Source organism: Oncorhynchus mykiss, chromosome 28 (assembly GCF_013265735.2).
Source record: "Oncorhynchus mykiss isolate Arlee chromosome 28, USDA_OmykA_1.1, whole genome shotgun sequence".
In the NCBI taxonomy this organism is placed as follows: domain Eukaryota; kingdom Metazoa; phylum Chordata; class Actinopteri; order Salmoniformes; family Salmonidae; genus Oncorhynchus; species Oncorhynchus mykiss.
Window position 1 is genome coordinate 32,244,045 of NC_048592.1, and position 19,522 is coordinate 32,263,566.

General features: G+C 43.2%; 1 protein-coding gene across 2 annotated transcripts; it reads right to left on the reverse strand.

Annotated features, from left to right (window-relative positions):
• Nucleotides 1-71: 71 nt before the first annotated feature.
• On the reverse strand, nt 72-19,386 carry ccdc39 (coiled-coil domain containing 39). Of its 2 annotated transcripts, XM_036966476.1 has the most exons (20): nt 18,829-19,386; nt 18,463-18,582; nt 18,070-18,216; nt 17,698-17,856; nt 17,425-17,517; nt 17,056-17,184; nt 16,469-16,660; nt 16,071-16,174; nt 15,733-15,865; nt 15,057-15,251; nt 14,260-14,424; nt 13,842-13,979; nt 13,486-13,694; nt 12,615-12,738; nt 9,544-9,703; nt 8,233-8,339; nt 7,686-7,826; nt 7,247-7,426; nt 6,166-6,254; nt 72-615 (listed from the first exon to the last, which is right to left on the reverse strand). In XM_036966476.1, the coding sequence occupies exons 1-20, from the start codon at nt 18,916-18,918 to the stop codon at nt 432-434; spliced, it is 2,859 nt and encodes a 952-aa protein (XP_036822371.1). In that variant the 5' UTR covers nt 18,919-19,386; the 3' UTR covers nt 72-431. The 2 variants fall into 2 exon arrangements, with proteins under 2 accessions (XP_036822371.1, XP_036822372.1); XM_036966477.1 differs by lacking the exon at nt 6,166-6,254.
• Nucleotides 19,387-19,522: the final 136 nt, after the last annotated feature.

The following is a 19,522-nucleotide window of genomic DNA, read 5'->3' on the forward strand; positions in this document are numbered from 1 at the left end:
CAGAAAAAAACGTTTTTGACTACATTGGGCATTTAAACAAAACAAGTGTATTATCAACTAATTGATCATTCTGACAAGCAACCATCTATTTTATTGGGATATATCCAGAAACACATTGCCAGGAGTCAAAATGAATTTAGAAAAAGTACATATTTTTTATGCACATTTACAATACAATTCTATAAAGGTTAGCTGACAAATGGAAAACATGTGCCTTCAAAGAAAAGGTAAATCATATATTATTTAAGTGTATTTCTCAAATCACTGCCAAGTTGTCCCAGTTCGTAAAAAAAACAACAACATGCAAATCAAATCAACTCACCAAACAGTTGTACACATTGAACAGTGACACACATTCTCTTTCCTAATGGCACTACAGTCACATTAGCCTTCTGGTGCTGTAAGTGAGGCTGTCCTATTGTGGGGTTTCTCTATGGGCTCTGGCGCTTGCTACCGCTGCTGCTGCTGGTGGTGGAGCTGGGTGGATGGGAGTCCCGTGGAGAGTTGAGAGGAGGGGACGTAACGGACAACCCCAGACCCAGCTCCAGAGTCTTAACAGGGGGAGACTGCACTGACGCCTCCCTTGGGCTGCTGCTGGCTGAAGACCCAGCTGACCTGCAATGGAAAAATACAAAATACATTTAAGAAGCTATATTTTACAAGAACATATTGATATACAATGAGTGTACAAAACATGCTCTTTCCAAAACTATTATCCCTTATTGATGTCACCTGTTAAATCAACTTTGATCAGTAGAAGACCGGTTAAGGAAGGATTTCTAAGCCTTAAGACAATTGAGACATGGATTGTGTACAGTACATTTGTAAAGTATTCAGACCCCTAGACTTTTCCCAAATTTGTTACATTATAGCCTTATTCTAAAATGGATTAAATTGTTTTTTCCCCCTCATCAATCTACACACAATAACCCATAATGACAATGCAAAATATATGTTTTTTTAAATGTTTGCAAATAAATCATTAAAATAAATGGAGTGAAGCTGCACAGCTATTTTCAGGTTTCTCCAGAGATGTTTGATCAGGTTCAAGTCCAGACTCTGGCTGGGCCACTCAAGGACATTCAGAGACTTGTCCCGAAGCTACTCCTGCGTTGTCTTGGCTGTCTGCTTAGGGTCGTTGTCCTGTTGGAAGGTGAACCTTCACCCCAGTCTGAGGTCCTGAGCACTCTGGATTAGGTTTTCATCAAGGATCTCTCTGTACTTTGCTCCATTCATCTTTCCCTCGATCCTGACTAGTCTCCCAGTCCCTGCCTCTCCCAGTCCCACAGCATGGTGCTGCCACCCCCAAGCTTCACCATAGGGATGGTGCCAGGTATTCGTCCAGACGTGATGCTTGGCATTCAGGCCAAAGAGTTCAATCTTGGTTTCGTCAGACCAGAGAATCTTGTTTCTCATGGTCTGAGAGTCCTTTAGGTACATTTTGGCAAACTCCAAACGGGCTGTTATGTGCCTTTTACTGAGAAGTGGCTTCTGTCTGGCCACTCTACCATAAAGGCCTGATCAGTGGAGTGCTGCAGAGATGGTTGTTGTTCTGGAATGTTCTCCCATCTCCAGAGGAACTCTGGAGCTCTGTCAGAGTGAGCATTGGTCAACTCCCTGACCAGGGGTGCATTTGTAAATTCCCTCTGATTCCAGAGCTTTATTGTGCCAGAGAGCAGAATAACTGATGCATTTACGAACGCTCAACACCAGCAGAATATGGCCGGTGTAGGTAAACATTGGCAAAAAAGCGTAATTCAATTGTTGCCAGCAGCACAGTTAGTCACCAAGGCTCTGGATAACTCTGCAAGGGCGAGTAAAATGGTTAGAGTGAGGTGTTGTCTCATTTGTGTCTGGAAGTAGCTAGCAAGCTAGCCAACTTTAGCAATGTGCATTCTGAACGCTCCGAGAGCGAAACACTCCGGATTGTACAATGCTCTGAATTTATGAATGCCCAGAGCACACTCTGAGCCCACTCTGGCACTCCAGATTTAATTTATGAACACACCCCAAGGCCTTTCTCCCCCGATTGCTCAGTTTGGCCAGTCGGCCAGCTCTAGGAAGAGTCTTGGTGGTTCCAAACATCTTCCATTTAAAAATTATGGAGGCCACTGTGTTCTTGGGGACCTTCAACGCTACAGAATTGTTTTTGTACCCTTCCCTAGATCTGTGCCTCAACACAATCCTGTCTCGGAGCTCTATGGACTATTCCTTCAACCTCATGGCTTGGTGTTTGCTCTGGCATGCACTGTCAACTATGTGACCTTATATAGACAGGTGTGTGCCTTTCCAAATCATGTCCAATAAATTGAATTTACCACAGATGGACTCCAATCAAGTTGTAGAAACATCTCAAGGATGATCAATGGAAACAGGATGCAAGCGAGCTCAATTTTGAGTCTCATAGTAAAGGGTCTGAATACTTTTGCAAATAAGGTATCTGTTTTTTATTTATTTTGCAAACATTTCTAAAAACCTGACTTTCACTTTGACACCATATGTGAACTGGTTGCCCCCCTTCTATCTTCAGAGCTCGTGCTGCTAGGTGACCTAAACTGGGACATGCTTAACACCCCGGCCATCCTACAATCTAAGCTTGATGCCCTCAATCTCACACAAATTATCAATGAACCTACCAGGTACAACCCCAAAGCTGTAAACATGGACACCCTCATAGATGTCATCCTAACCAACTTGCCCTCTAAGTATACCTCTGCCGTTTTCAGAGGTGTATTCTGTTTTTGGGTCTGCGATCAAACGACCACCCCTCATCACTGTCAAACGCTCCCTAAAACACTTCAGCGAGCAGGCCTTTCTAATCGACCTTCCCCGGGTATCCTGGAAGGATAATGACCTCATCCCGTCAGTAGAGGATGCCTGGGTATTTTTTTTTTTATTCCTTCCTCACCATCTTAAATAAGCATGCCCCATTCAAGAAATGTACAACCAGGAACAGATATAGCCCTTGGTTCTCTCCAGACCTGACTTCCCTTAACCAACACAAAAACATCCTGTGGCGTTCTGCATCAACATGTGCAACTTTTCAGGGAAGTTAGAAACCAATATACACAGGCAGTTAGAAAAGCCAAGGCTAGCTTTTTCAAGCAGAAATTTGCTTCCTGCAGCACAAACTCAAAGTTCTGGGACACTGTAAAGTCCATGGAGAATAAGAGCACCTCCTCTCAGCTGCCCACTGCACTGAGGATAGGAAACTCTGTCACCACCGATAAATCCACTATAATTGAGAATTTCAATAAGCATTTTTCTTCGGCTGGCCATGCTTTCCACCTGGCTACCCCTACCCCCGGTCAACAGCACTGCACCCCCCACAGCAACTCACCCAAGCCTTCCCCATTTCTCCTTCTCCCAAATCATGTCAGCTGATGTTCTGAAAGAGCTACAAAATCTGGACCCCTATAAATCAGCCGGGCTAGACTATTTGGAACCTTTCTTTTTAAATTTATCTGCCAAAATTGTTGCAACCCCTATTACTAGCCTGTTCAACCTCTCTTTTGTGTCGTCTGAGATTCCCAAAGATTGGAGCTCACAGATCACTGCACCTGTTCATAGCCCATCTGTATACAGCCCATCTATCTACCTCATTCCCATACTGTATTTATTTATTTTGCTCCTTTTGCACCACAGTATCTCTACTTGCACATCCATCTTTTGCACATCTACCATTCCAGTGTTTAATTGCCATATTGTAATTACTTCGCCTATTGGCCTATTTATTGCCTTAAAACACTTATTTGACCTAATTTGCACTCACTGTATATAGACTTTTCTTTTTTTTCTACTGTATTATTGACTGTATGTTTTCTTCATTCCATGTGTAACTCTGTGTTGTTGTATGTGTCGAACTGCTATGCTTTATCTTGGCTAGGTCGCAGTTGCAAATGAGAACTTGTTCTCAACTAGCTTACCTGGTTAAATAAAGGTGAAATAAAAAAATAAATACAATAAATCCTTGGCAGACTCAACAGCCTTGGTTTCTCAAATGATTGCCTCGCCTGGTTCACCAACTACTTCTCTGATAGTTCAGTGTGTCAAATTGGAGGGTCTGTTGTCCGGGCCTCTGGCAGTCTCTATGGGGGTGCCACAGGTTTCAATTATTGGGCCGACTCTCTTCTCTGTATACATCAATGATGTCACTCTTGCTGCTGGCGAGTCTCTGATCCACCTCGACGCAGACGACACCATTCTGTATACTTCTGGCCCTTCTTTGGACACTGTGTTAACAACCCTCCAGACGAGCTTCAATGCCATACAACTCTCCTTCCATGGCCTCCAACTGCTCTTAAATACAAGTAAAACTAAATGCATGCTCTTCAACCGATCGCTGCCTGCACCTGCCCGCCCGTCCAGCATCACTACTCTGGACGGTTCTGACTTAGAATATGTGGACAACTACAAATACCTAGGTGTCTGGTTAGACTGTAAACTCTCCTTCCAGACTCATATCAAACATCTCCAATCCAAAGTTAAATCTAGAATTGGCTTCCTATTTCGCAACAAAGCATCCTTCACTCATGCTGCCAAACATACCCTCGTACAACTGACCATCCTATCGATCCTCGACTCCGGCGATGTCATTTACAAAATAGCCTCCAATACCCTACTCAATAAATTGGATGCAGTCTATCACAGTGCCATCCGTTTTGTCACCAAAGCCCCATATACTACCCACCACTGCGACCTGTACGCTCTCGTTGGCTGGCCCTCGCTTCATACTCGTCGCCAAACCCACTGGCTCCAGGTCATCTAAAAGACCCTGCTAGGTAAAGTCCCCCCTTATCTCAGCTCGCTGGTCAACATAGCAGCACCCACCCGTAGCACGCGCTCCAGCAGGTATATCTCTCTGGTCACCCCCAAAGCCAATTCCTTCTTTGGCCGCCTCTATTTCCAGTTCTCTGCTGCCCATGACTGGAACAAACTACAAAAATCTGGAAATACTTATCTCCCTCACTAGCTTTAAGAACCATCTGTCAGAGCAGCTCACAGATCACCGCACCTGTACATGGCCCATCTATAAATATCCCAAACAACTACCTCTTCCCCTACTGTATTTATTTATCTTGCTCCTTTGCACCCCAGTATTTCTACTTTGCACACTCATCTACTGTCAAATCTACCATTCCAGTGTTTAATTGCTATATTGTATTTACTTCGCCACCATGGCCTATTTATTGCCTTTACCTCCCTTATCTCACCTCATTTGCTCACATTGTATATAGAATTATTTTTCTACTGTATTATTGACTGTATGTTTATTTTACTCCATGTGTAACTTTGTGTTGTTGTATGTGTCGACCTGCTTTGCTTTATCTTGGCCAGGTCGCAGTTGTAAATTAATACTTGTTCTCAACTTGCCTACCTGGTTAAATAAAGGCAAATTATTTATTTATTTTAATTTAAAAAATGATGGGGTATTGTGTCTAGATTGATGGGGAAAGAAATTGATTTCATCCATTTAAAAATAAGACTAACACAATGTGGAAAAAGGGAAGGGGTCTGAATACTTTCCGAATGCACTGTATGTGTGCCATTCAAAAGGTGAATGGGCAAGACAAAAGATTAAGTGCGTTTGAACGGTGTATGGTAGTAGGTTGACACCGGTTTGTGTCAAGAACTGCTACGCTGCTGGGTTTTTCACTCTCAACAGTTTCCCGTGTATATCAAGAATGGTCCACCACCCAAAGGAAATCCAGCCAACTTCACACACCTGTGGGAAACATTGGAGTCAACATGGGCCAGCATCCCTGTGGAATGCTTTCGTCCATGCACTGACAAATTGAGGCTGTTCTGAGGGCAAAAGGGGGTTCAACTCAATATTAGGAAGGTATTCCTAATGTTTTGTACACTCTGTGTAAATTATCAGGAGATATTATTGGAAACTTTGAGATTCAGAAATAACAGTATGGACAATTCCGTTGTAGCAATCTAAAAACAAGGCATCCAAAAAACAGCTAAACAGGAAAAACCTTTGGGGTTTTAAAATGTGTCAGGAAGAAAAGGAATGTAGCTTTCAGATATGTCCCTAACTGTGAGTCTCTCATTTTTACCCGTCGGCCCCCAAAAAGTATCTCTAGAGGGTATTTGGCTACGGAGTGTATATTGTAGACCCCTGAGCTAGATAGACTGTGTAAAATAGTTGTGACGTACCTGAGAGAGACAGAGCTGCGAGCAGAGTTAGTCTTTGAGCTCTGTCGGCTGGAAGGGGTGGAGGCAGGAGACGGCAGGGGCAAGTTGGCCTGGGACGCATACAGTACACACAAATTAAATTAGACCTTTTTAAGTCCTGAGTAAAAGGCCATCCAAAATGAGACTTCATGGGATGGGTCAACTTCTTGTTTGCTTTTAGAGTGAGTTGCCAGAAATGGATTAGTTTAGATTTATTAGATTGGTTTGAAACATAGCTATCCCTAAAACCTTACATTTTGCATTTCCTGGAATCAACTAACATCAGGGCAATTCGCTGTCAGAATTTCAGAATGTCATTGCCTTGCCCAACTCTACAAGGCTAAAAAGGTATCATTCACACACCTACACTTTTAGAATTTTTTTTCTTTGTTTCTCCCCATAGGAGAACCCTTTGGTTGTGATTTTTTTTTATTTACTGGTAAAAGGTTTCACATGAACCTCGTATTAGTGAAAGGATTCTACGTTGATTCTACTAATTGAAGAACCCATCTTGGTTCTAGGTGGCATCTTTTTTCAAAGACTATTATCAGGTGTATGAAGAAAAATATCATACTTTTTTTTTTTTCTCTTCGCCCCAATTTCGTGGTATCCAATTGTTACTACTATCTTGTCTCATCGCTACAACTCCCGTACGGGCTCGGGAGAGACGAAGGTTGAAAGTCATGAGTCCTCCGATACACAACCCAACCAAGCCGCACTGCTTCTTAACACAGCGTGCATCCAACCCGGAAGCCAGCCGCACCAATATGTCGGAGGAAACACCGTGCACCTGGCAACCTTGGTTAGCGCGCACTGCGCCCGGCCCGCCACAGGAGTCGCTGGTGCGCGATGAGACAGGATATCCCTACCGGCCAAGCCCTCCCTAACCCGGACGACGCTAGGCCAATTGTGCGTCGCCCCATGGACCTCCCGGTCGCGGCCGGTTACGACAGAGCCTAGGCGCGAACCCAGAGTCTCTGATGGCACAGCTGGCGCTACAGTACAGCGCCCCTACACCACCCGGGAGGCCCTACTTTTTATAGTAAAAAGAAAAGAAGGATACCTGGACAAAGTACATGTGTAGAGCTGATCTGAGGTCAGGTTGTTCCTCCATGGCAACCAGCAGCATCTTGTTGATATTCTTATTGAAGTCCTTCAGCTCCCTCAGCTCAATGTCCCTCTCCTCAAACGTCTCCTCCTTGGCCTTCTTGGCCGACCGGATCTCTTTGGTCAGTTTGGAGCACTGTCATGGAGGATAGCAAGGGATGAACACAGAGCAGTGATAAGTAGGGCCAGGATTTTTTCCTGACCCTATGACCAACTAATGTTTATGACTGCCTATGACAGACGTCTTGTGTAGCTGTTATAAAGGCTTTATGAATGCATACATAAGGGGGCTACAGTAAAGTACATTTCATATTTCATGTTTTTCTTTCGTCATTGAAGAATGGTGTGAACTCACTTGTTGCGATGGTGTGAATTGTTGGGTGGTGGTATCAAACCTGCTTAGTGACCCTGTGGAGTTTCTCCTGCTGGGAAACCAGTTCTCTGTTCAGAGACATGATATGTGACTGGGTCTCTTCAGTCCTCACATTCTGAATGGCCTCCTCTTGAAGCAGGTTGTCGAGTGTATTGTTCATGCCCTTCCGATTTAAATCACACGCGCGCACACACACACACACACAGTTATGATTGCACTGTCTGGTAGTTAAGAGTGAGTTGTCAGACAAGTCTATATTGGACCTGTTGTTCTTGGACACGAGCAGCCAATGTAAGGCGTGTGATGAAGACGAAAGAGATCATGACAGGGCTTTAGGACATATCTAACACACTGTACATGGGAAAGGCAGAGAGAGACAGAGAGGTAAAGTAACAACATGGAAATTAAGTACACAAAAGATGATTCTACTCCAGTTTCATGTGAGAAGATGATGGCCTGGTGGAAAACCCATGCTCACGTCAAGTCTAGGACCAGGAATTTTCCTGATCAGGTTAAGTAGTCCAGTAAAACTCCTGACCCCAGTCATGGTTGGTTTGGTGGAGAAGTACCTGAATGTCCTCCTGCAGTTCTCGGATCTGCCTCCTCTTGTACTTGTACTTCTCCTCAGCAGCTCTCTTCTGCTCATCCAGCTTCAGTTTCTCCTGATACTCCTCACCTTCAAAACAGTTTTTGGTTCATTGTTAACTTCTATAAAAACATTAAAGAGTTGTACCAACACACTTTACAGCATGAAGCAAGAAATAAAAAAACAAAACAGAGTTTAAAAGGAAGGCCTCCCGAGTGGCGCAGCAGTCTAAGGCACTGCAGTGCTTGAGGTTTCACTACAGATCCAGGTTCAATCTCGGGCTGTGTCGCAGCCGGCCGCGAATGGGAGACCCATGAGGTGACGCACAATTGGCCCACCGTCGTCTGGGAAGCATTTGGCCGGCCAGGACGTCCTTGTCCCTTCGCGCTATAGCGAATCCTGTGGCGGGCCAGGCACATGCACAGTGACCCTTCGCCAGTTGTGAGGTGTTTCCTCCGACACATTGGTGCGGCTGGCTTCCAGGTTAAGCGGACATTGTGTCAAGAAGCAGTGCGACTTGGCGGGGTCGTGTTTCGGAGGACGCATGGCTCTCGACCTTCGCCTCGTCCGTACAGGAGTTGCAGCGATGGGACAAGACTAACTGCCAATCGGGGAGAAAAAGGAGTAAAAAACTAAAACAAAGAGTATAAAAGGATCTGAACAGAACAACAGTACAAAACAACCACCACATTAAAGTTATAAAATTGTTTATAAACAGTATATCCTCTCATCTGATTATGTTGGGTTTTCCCTTCATAGATATAGAAAACTGATAACATTGATGCTTGTGTTACTATGGTGATGGCATAGAGTCAATATTTATAGCTGGCATATTTGTGTCATCTTTTGGGGGGGGGGGGGGGGGGGGGGGGGGCATAGAGTCCGAGGCTCAATCTCTAGCCACTTTAATAATTGGATGTAATAAATGTATCATTAGTTACTTAAACAATGACACTTTATATAATGTTTACATACCCTACATTACTCATGTCATATGTATATACTGTACTCTATACCATCTACTGCATCTTGCCTATGCAGTTCGGCCATCGCTCATTCATTTATTTATATGTACACATTCTTAATCATTTCTTTACACTTGTGTATAAGGTAGTTGTTGTGAAATTGTTAGATTACTTGTTAGATATTACTGCATGGTCGGAACTAGAAGCACAAGCATTTCGCTACACTCACATGAACATCTGCTAATCATGTGTATGTGACCAATAAAATTTGATTTGATTTGTTGGAATCAGTTTATCTCACAGGGAACCTTTCCTCATACAGTACGCACTGGACTCAGTCACTTTGTTGAAGGATTTGCGATAGGTTGTGTTGCGGCTGTTGACGACGTGGAGAGTGTTCTCCAGCGCTCGGATCTCCTTCTCCATCTTGCGGATCTTGGCGTCCAAATCGTCTCCCTCGCGTTGGAGCTCCTCTTTCTCTTGGGCAGCCTTATGAAAAGCACATCACCCACGGTAGAAAGTAAAATGGTACAACGTTTTTGTCAATTGATTTGTAAACATAGACAAACACAGTGTGCTTAAACTAATAAAACACAAATGATTGTATTTTTCTTGCCTATATTGAATACATAATTTAAACATTCAGTATAGGTTGAAAAAAGTATGTGAACCCCTAGGCTAATGACTTCTCCAAAAGCTAATTGGAGTCAGGAGTCAGCTAACCTGGAGTCCAATCAATGAGACGAGATTGGAGATTTTGGTTAGAGCTGCCCTGGAATATAAAAAACGCTCACAAAATCTGATTTTGCTATTCACATGAAGCATTGTCTGATGTGAAACATGCCTCGAACAAAAGAGATCTCAGAAGACCTAAGATTAAGAATTGTTGACTTGCATAAAGTTGAAAAGGGTTACAAAAGTATCTCTAAAAGCCTTGATGTTCATCAGTCCACCGTAAGACAAACTGTCTATGAATGGAGACAGTTCAACACTGTTGCTACTCTCCCTAGGAGTGGCTGTCCTGCAAAGATGACTGCAAGAGCACAGTGCAGAATGCTCAATGAGGTTAAGAAGAATCCTAGTGTCAGCTAAAGACTTACAGAAATCTCTGGAACATGCTAACTTCTCTGTTGACGAGTCTACGATATGTAAAACACTAAAGAATGGTGTTCATGGGAAGACACCATGGAAGAAGCCAATGCTGTCCAAAAAAAAACAGCATTGGGCCTGGACAACTTGCTATCATTGACGGAAAAATTAATTCCCATGTTTATCAAGACATTTTGCAGGAGAATGTAAGGCTCTGTCCCCCAATTGAAGCTCAACAGAAGCTGGTTGATGCAACAGGACAACGACCCAAAACACAGAAGTGAATCAACAAAAGAATGGCTTCAACAGAAGAAAATCCTGACCACAACCCGATGGAGATGCTATGACATGACCTCGAGAGCGGTTCACACCAGACATCCCAAGAATATTGCTGAACTGAAACAGTTTTGTAAAGAGGAATGGTCCAAAATTCCTCCTGACCGTTGTGCAGGTCTGATCCGCAACTATAGAAAACGTTTGGTTGAGGTTATTGCTGCCAAAGGAGGGTCAACCAGTTTTTAAATCCAAGGGTTCACATACCGTACTTTTCCCACCCTCCACTGTGAATGTTTACACGGTGTGTTCAATAAAGACGTAAAAACGTATAATTGTTTGTGTGTTATTAGATTAAGCAGACTGTGTTTGTCTATTGTTGTCAAATTATATGACCAATTTATGCAGAAATCCAGGTAATTCCAAAGAGTTCACATACAGTGGGGAGAACAAGTATTTGATACACTGCCGATTTTGCAGGTTTTCCTACTTACAAAGCATGTAGAGGTCTGTAATTTTTATCATAGGTACACTTCAACTGGGAGAGACGGAATCTAAAAGAAAAATCCAGAGAATCACATTGTATGATTTTTAAGTAATTAATTTGCATTTTATTGCATGACATAAGTATTTGATCACCTACCAACCAGTAAGAATTCAGTCTCTCACAGACCTGTTAGTTTTTCTTTAAGAAGCCCTCCTGTTCTCCACTCATTACCTGTATAAAAGACACCTGTCCACACACTCAATCAGACTCCAACCTCTCCACAATGGCCAAAATTGTAGACCTGCACAAGGCTGGCATGGGCTACAGGACAATAGGCAAGCAGCTTGGTGAGAAGGCAACAACTGTTGGCGCAATTATTAGAAAATTGAAGAAGTTCAAGATGACGGTCAATCACCCTCGGTCTGGGGCTCCATGCAAGATCTCACCTCGTGGGGCATCAATGATCATGAGGAAGGTGAGGGATCAGCCCAGAACTACACGGCAGGACCTGGTCAATGACCTGAAGAGAGCTGGGACCACAGTCTCAAAGAAAACCATTAGTAACACACTATGCCGTCATGGATTAAAATCCTGCAGTGCATGCAAGGTCCCCCTGCTCAAGCCAGCGCATGTCCAGGCCCGTCTGAAGTTTGCCAATGACCATCTGGATGATCCAGAGGAGGAATGGGAGAAGGTCATGTGGTCTGATGAGACAAAAATAGAGCTTTTTGGTCTAAACTCCACTCGCCATGTTTGGAGGAAGAAGAAGGATGAGTACAACCCCAAGAACACCATCCCAACCGTGAAGCATGGACGTGGAAACATCATTCTTTGGGGATGCTTTTCTGCAAAGGGGACAGGACGACTGCACCGTATTGAGGGGAGGATGGATGGGGCCATGTATCGCGAGATCTTGGCCAACAACCCCCTTGCCTCAGTAAGAGCATTGAAGATGGGTCGTGACCTGGTCTTTCAGCATGACAACGACCCGAAACACACAGCCAGGGCAACTAAGGAGTGGCTCCGTAAGAAGCATCTCAAGGTCCTGGAGTGGCCTAGCCAGTCTTCAGACCTGAACCCAATAGACAGCCCCGAAACCTGAAGGATCTTGAGAAGGTCTGTATGGGGGAGTGGGCCAAAATCCCTGCCTCAGTGTGTGCAAACCTGGTCAAGAACTACAGGAAACGTATGATCTCTGTAATTGCAAACAAAGGTTTCTGTACCAAATATTAAGTTCTGCTGTATCAAATACTTATGTCATGCAATAAAATGCAAATGAATTACATAAAAATCATAGAAATGTGATTTTCTGGATTTTTGTTTTAGATTCCATCTCTCACAGTTGAAGTGTACCTATGATAAAAATTGCAGACCTCTACATGCTTTGTAAGTAGGGAAAACCTGCAAAATCGGCAGTGTATCAAATACTTGTTCTCCCCACTGTACTTTTTCTTGACACTGTATATATTTTTTCACAATAAGCCAAATCAATTATTAACTGAATCAATAGTTGGCTGGTGATTTTTTTTTGGTGTCTGAAGGAATTCTCACCTTGATCACATAATAAGCCTGTGATTTTTCCTCTTCTCCCTCGGGAGCAGCCATTGAGACAGTCATAATCTCATAGCGTTTCCTCATCTTGTCGACCTTGGACAGTCTCTCATGCACCTCAGCACTGAAATGAACCAATCAATGTATGCATAGAATAATTTGAGAGTGCTCTTCCCGACCATTGACGGCCTGATAAATCCTACCCCCGTAAACCTGTGTGAAATTTCCTCCACGTTTAAAATGTGCTGAGCTTGAGGCATATTTCAGAGAAGTTTTTATTGTTATTCTTATGTAGTAAATATTTTTGTTTCCATTTTCATTGTTTTGATTCATTTTTTCCTGTGACGCACATTGCATTGCATGTCTGAAATGTGCTGTATAAATAAAGCTTGATTTGATTAGACATAGAGTATACACAATGGCTCAAAACACCAAGTGTCCAGCTATCCTATGTTCAATTCATTTGACATCTTTCTTTTCAAGTGCCGCATTACCACTTTATATGAGCCCTGGGCAAAACAAACACAACCCCCCTCGTATGGCACTGGATCATCAAGCCCTGTATTCAGAGAGCATCTCAGAGTAGGAGTGCTGATCTGAAATCAGTCCCCCCCCCCCCCCCCCCCCCCCCCGTCCATACAATCTTATTCATTATGATCTAAAAGACTCTATCTGAATATGGGCCCAGGTATGTTAGTACTGTGAAGGAGAAAAGGCCTGCACACCCTGTGGATCCCCATGACCAGGTTCAGGGTTTAAAGGCATCAGATAAATAGCCCCCACAGCCAAAATCCCAAAGTATCCCTTTAAGAACACGTCACTATACTGTATGGGTAATAGGGTATCTTTTGGGAGCCCGTCTTAGACATACCTGAGTCCTTGGCGCTCCTGGTCAGTGATCTTGACCTGCTTGTTGAGCATCTCCCGGTGAGCTTTAATCTCCTCCTCCCGTTCCCTCATGGCCGTCTGCAGCTGCAGCCGCCGCTTCTCCAGCGAGAGCACGCTGTCCGCCTTGTTGTACAGCAGGTCACGCAGACGCTTGATCTCCAGCTTCAGGATGTTGTCCTCCACCATGGTGTCCTGAAGGTCAAAGGTCAGAGGCAACGAGTGGCTGTGTAAGAGTGAGTTTCACATAATCGTTTTTATTTAATAAGATTGATAAAGTCAAGGTTGGCTGAGTAAAACTGCAGTGACAGTGACTGTGTGTGTGTGCGCCTGCGTTCTCACCTGCTTCTTGAGCCGGAGCTTCTTCAGTTCCTTGTCGGAGATGTGGTTGAACAGGTGCAGCTCCTCGATCTTGGTGGTTAGGTCACTCTTCTCAGCTCCTGTCTTCTCCGCCTCTTTCCTCACACAGCGAATATCATCCTGTCAGACGACAGAAACAGTAAAATCACAGAATGTCTATAAACATTTTTTTATGATTAGTTAAAATGTAATTATATGGTAACTGAAAATAGAAACTAATTTGAAAACATAGAAAATCTGAGAAAAAAAAACACCAACAATTTTTGATGATTTCTATGATAAGATAGGGTTTCAAGAAATAGTCTTCCTACTTTTAAGGTGACAAAAACAACAGAAATACCCAAATCATCAGGAAAAATAGTATCAAGAACATTCTACAGTACAAGAGAGGTCTGTCCACCTGGAGCTTCTTGAGTTGGGTGGTGAGCATGGTGGCAGTCCTCTTCTTCTCTTCCAGCCTGTGGGCCAGCTTTTGGGCCTTCTTCTCTAGGACCTGCTTCTCCTCCGTGTTCACCTCGCCACGCAGACGCAACATCTTCCTCTCCAGCAGCTGGATCTGGAAGTCCTGGAGTAGCAAAGTTTGAGGTGGAGAGGGAGTTAGTGATGTACCCACTACACCAAGCATACACCTCAAGACCAGCTGTATAGGTCGTGAAGAGGGCACGACAGCACCTTCCCCCCCCCTCAGGACACTGAAAAGATTTGATTTGTTTACCCTAATGGTAGAGGGAGATGTGATGACATTAGGGCGAACACTAGCTATAACGGTCATGGTGGTAGAAATAGATATTGATCATATGACAGTGGTCTAAGGGCTATCTGAAAGCGTCTGTTGAATGACCATGCTGTTATTACTATTCAAGTCGAATGTTATTTGTCACACGCGCCGATTACAACAGACCTTACAGTGAAATGCTTAATAACAAGCCCTTAACCAACACAGCAGTTAAGAAAAATATGAGTTAAGAAAAAAACATTTACTAAATAAACTAAAGTAAAAAATAAAAGAGCAACAATAAAATAACAATAACGAGGCTATATACAGGGGGTACAGGTTAGTCGAGGTAATTGAGGTAATATGTACACGTAGGTAGGGGTAAAGTGACTATGCATAGATAATAAACAGGGTGGGTATTGCATATTGTTAGTGATAGGAAAATAACAACTAGAGAAAGACTAGTGTTTCTGCTGTCTAGCCTGGTTGTAGATGATCTCCTGCTGCTTGAGGGAGTTCTGGTCCAGTTTACTGAGGCGGCTGTCCAGGTTGGAGAGAGCCACCCGGCTCCCAGAGAGCACGGCCATGGAGTCTTTCTCCTTCAACCTCAGGGCCTGTACCTCCTGGCTCTCACGGAACAGCACCTCGCGGTGGCGGTGCAGCTGGGCGTCCATGTCCTGCAGCCCACGACAGACGCAGAATGAGACAGTTCACCACAACATGGTCACGAGTACATTAACCAACACAATGTGACACTGAAGTCAACACATGGTTCACCAGCTCCAAAGAAAGACATCCGAGATGTTTCCCTGGTTGGCAAAATTATGAAAGAGAACCAATACACAATGTAACACTACATTCCTCATGGGAATGAATAGAATGACATCAGAGCATCTAAATGAAAATAACTAAATGTGAGAACACAGTCAGTCAGAATAGGATTTAATGTATCAGTTTGATTGATACAATGTTCATATACTTCTAAATATCTAGCGATATCGAGTTAATATTGTGACCATGTGACCATTGCAAGGTAAAATGCACAGGTTAGCTCAACGCAACCGCAGCCTGCCATCCCAGTACCATGCAGACACTCTTTTCGATAAACATACTGATATTATAACAAAAACATTGTTTTATCATGCGGAGTGCACTCACTTTGATAGTTTGCTCCTCTTCCTTCAGTACTTGCTCCATCTGAGCGGCCCTCTCCTCCACGCTGAGGGTCGTCTCAGTCACTGTCTTCAGCTTCTCCTCCAGGGCTGTGTTATGAAGCTTGGCCCCCTTTATCCTGGAACATGTTTACACACACACACACACACACACACACACACACACACACACACACACACACACAGATCAGAACTAGTGAGAGGGTGGGTGTTCCACAGAATTACATAAAGAATTTAAATGTAAACGGTTAGTTCCCCCCAAAACGATGCCTCCAATTATTCCTATTTGACTGGTACTGAGGCCTGCCAATCTCTATGTCTCACTTGTTGTTTTTGTCCTGGATGTCCTTTTTCATGTTGGCTAGCTGGGACCTCATGGACTCGACATCAGTAGCTGCTCTGTCCACTGTCCCTTTCAGACTCTCCAACTAGAAAGAGATACGTGATAATAACATATAAGACAAGCCATCATTCCCATAGAAAGAAGTCATACAGAATAAAAAATACCTGTCAGCAGAAAGCATTGACTAAATGATTTGGTTACACTTGTTTAATCACTTTCTTGAACAAGACACTATAAATGTAATTACATGCATATAAATGCTGATGAATTGCAATGTTATAATGCCTGTAAATATTTGCAAATTATGAAATACTAATTTGTTAATGTTTCGTCCTGGGAAGAAAGCTCGGGACAACAGACACACAACAGACAGACTCACCTCATCCTGTAGTCTGGTGCGGTTACTCTCCTGCTCCTGGAACTCCCGTCTCAGCTTGGCCGCCTGCCGGTCGGCCATGGCTATCTTCTTCTCGTACTCCTTGTTGTTCTCTGTCTCGCTCTCCAGGAAGGTCTTCTTCTCCTTGATCACTCCATTCCTCTCTCTGATGTCCTGGTTGACTTGGGTGAGGAGCTGGAAATATATAGCAAAATCCATTGCTTACATTGTCAGACCATTATTTTTTAGAAACTTCACAGTTGTACATCAGTCACTTTCATGTAGCCTTTTTTATGATTTTGATGGACTAATCTTAAGAAGGTGTCGTAATATGAAAAGGGGTGAAAATACCTATAAAACACGTAATCGTTTCTGGACCAAGTGATTATGTGAAAAAGTAAACTAGTGTCTTTACAATAGTTTCAAACTGCTATAATATTCCTAGCCTAGTTGAACTTGACAAAATGATAGTGAAGCAAAGTGAGTGTAGCATTCAATCTGGTTTATCCAGGCTATGATATCCCATCGTCATCTCAAATATTGTATGACTGACTGACTGTAATGACTGCAGGCTGCCATCTAGTGGTTACCATTGAACACTGCTGCATCTCGCTATCTCTTTTCTTCATCTGCTCGATGGTGTTCTCCCACTGGTGGATCAGCTCCTGTCTCTCTAGGTGAGCCTGGCGGAAGTTTTCTGCGGTCTTATCCAGACCAATCTGTTGGCAGAGCACAACTACAATACATGAGAAACACTCTGATGGATATCAACAAGGAAGAATAAATGCTTTCTGTTTGATGTGGGAAGTATAAATCTCTAGTGTGTCAACAATGGACACACAGTAGCTTAAATGTCAACAAAATATTCTTAGTTGCGGGTGATTGACCATTGACTGATATTCCTGTGCTGTTCTGTACTAGTTAATGTACTGAACTGTAAGATAGCTGGTGTTTTAGACCTGTGCTGATATGGTTTCAGTCAGTTCGTTGTCCAGTGCCTTGTGCTTTTGGTTGGCCTCAAGCGTCATCTTCTCTATCAACAAGGTGAGCTCCTGTAAACAAAGAATGTTGTACTGTTCATTAAGAATATCCCATTGTCAGTGAACTGTTCATTCAAGAGGATCCTGACAGGAATGTAGTTGCTTGCCACTGTAACTGAGATCCAAGACCACACAGGGTACTCAAGTTTTCGTACCCCCATCAGTCGGTCACTCACAACACCCATGACGTACCCGTATCCTGCTCTCGTCCTGCTGGGCGTACTTGATGATGGCCATGGTGTCCTCGTCCTTGTGTGCCGACTCCTCAAGCCAGGCATCCAGGGTCTGCTGGTCCCAATTCAGCTGGCTTTTCAGCTCTTCCAGCTTCTGGGTGGCTTTGAAGATGTTGTTCTGAGGAAACAGATGGCTAGACATTTATCTAATACAGTGGAACATCCACTGAATATATTGTATGTTCCGGTGAATACTAGCAGTTGGAAATAGAACTACAGGCCAGAGAATTCTCAGTCATGGAGAGAGAGAAAAAGAGACCCAATGCTATTTTGAGGAAAGACCTCTATTTTAGAACAGAAAGACCAGGATGTTGATAGTACGTAGAATAACCTCTTGTGCATTCTTCTTCTCCCTCAGAGCTCCAAGCTCGTTGTCCAGCTGTGCAATCTCCTGACGCAGGCGGCCCACCTCTCTCTCTGCCAGGGCCTTGAAATGCATCTCCGACTCAGTCTCTTTCTCCCTGGCTTTGCACAGAGCCTGATACAGTACAGATAAAAATAAACCAGTTATAGGACAGCATTTCAAAGTTGTTGCAAAACGATTACTGTCATAAATGTGTTCGCATGGCATTATTAATTCATCCTTGCATAAACATAATTACTTAGCAATATAACGACCAGTCATACAGTAATGGGTGTAGATCTATGCATGAGCTAAATAATTTTGGGTCAGAACCTCAGAAGTCTATTTTCATGGAATTCCAAAATGGGCAAGTAGCTTTACCTGAGTTTGAGATAACTCCTGCCTAACATTTGTCAGGTGTTCAGCCATGGCTTGTATTCTATCCTTGTATCCACCAAGTTTGTTCTCCAGTTGTAACTTCTGATTTTGTTTCATTTGAAGCTGTGGAGAGGCAGGAAGTGCAAATGACAGTCATATTTCAAATTGGACTGATGTTCATCCCAGGTCAAGTTACCTGTTTCGTTTTAGCTAGCTAACGTTCGCTAACTAACTTAGATACCTACCAACTGTCCGCTATGTAACTGGGGCAAAAATATTTCGATTTATATAAAATACAGATGAAACAAATTAAATGTCAGATATTCTGGTACAGATAATCTAATAAACTGTTAGCTAACAGACACTTACCTCATCTTCCAAACCTTTATTTTCTGCATTGGCAACTGGGATGGCAAAGCCCTCGTCCCAGCCTACCTCGGATAAAAGTATGTTCGACATTTTTTCTGTATGACTAAATTCCAAGTTTTAGAACTGAATATCAAGCCAGCCCAATATGCCAACTAATTATTTACAATAAGTAATAAATTGCTACTTTGTTCTATTTTTGACAACTTGTAAAGGGTCATAACATGACACAAAACCGCCGTGTTGTCAATGCTGGCCCCTAGCAACCGTGTCAGGTGGTTAGTTACCACATCATCCGGTTGTAAAATAAAATCGCACGCGTCACAAGAGGGCCACACAACTACCACCACTTGGCAATGCATGCTACCGGAGTCACTGTACTCAGTTTATCCACTAAAAACTTTGTGAATCACACCAAAAGGTTAGAATTGAATTACTATTTTACAATAAACCATCCTGCCTATTTTCTATCCAACTTACATACTTAACATTGTAGGCCATCATTGTAAATAAGAATTTGTTCTTAACTGACTTGCCTAGTTAAATAAAATAATCACGTTAAAGAATAGTTAATTCACTCTCAGGCCAGTAGCGTACAAAGGCCATCACTATTTGAGAAACATCTGGAGTAAAATTAAACAATTGGAAGAATAGTACATCCTTTTAACATAAGACATACAAGTTCATATGCAGGTTT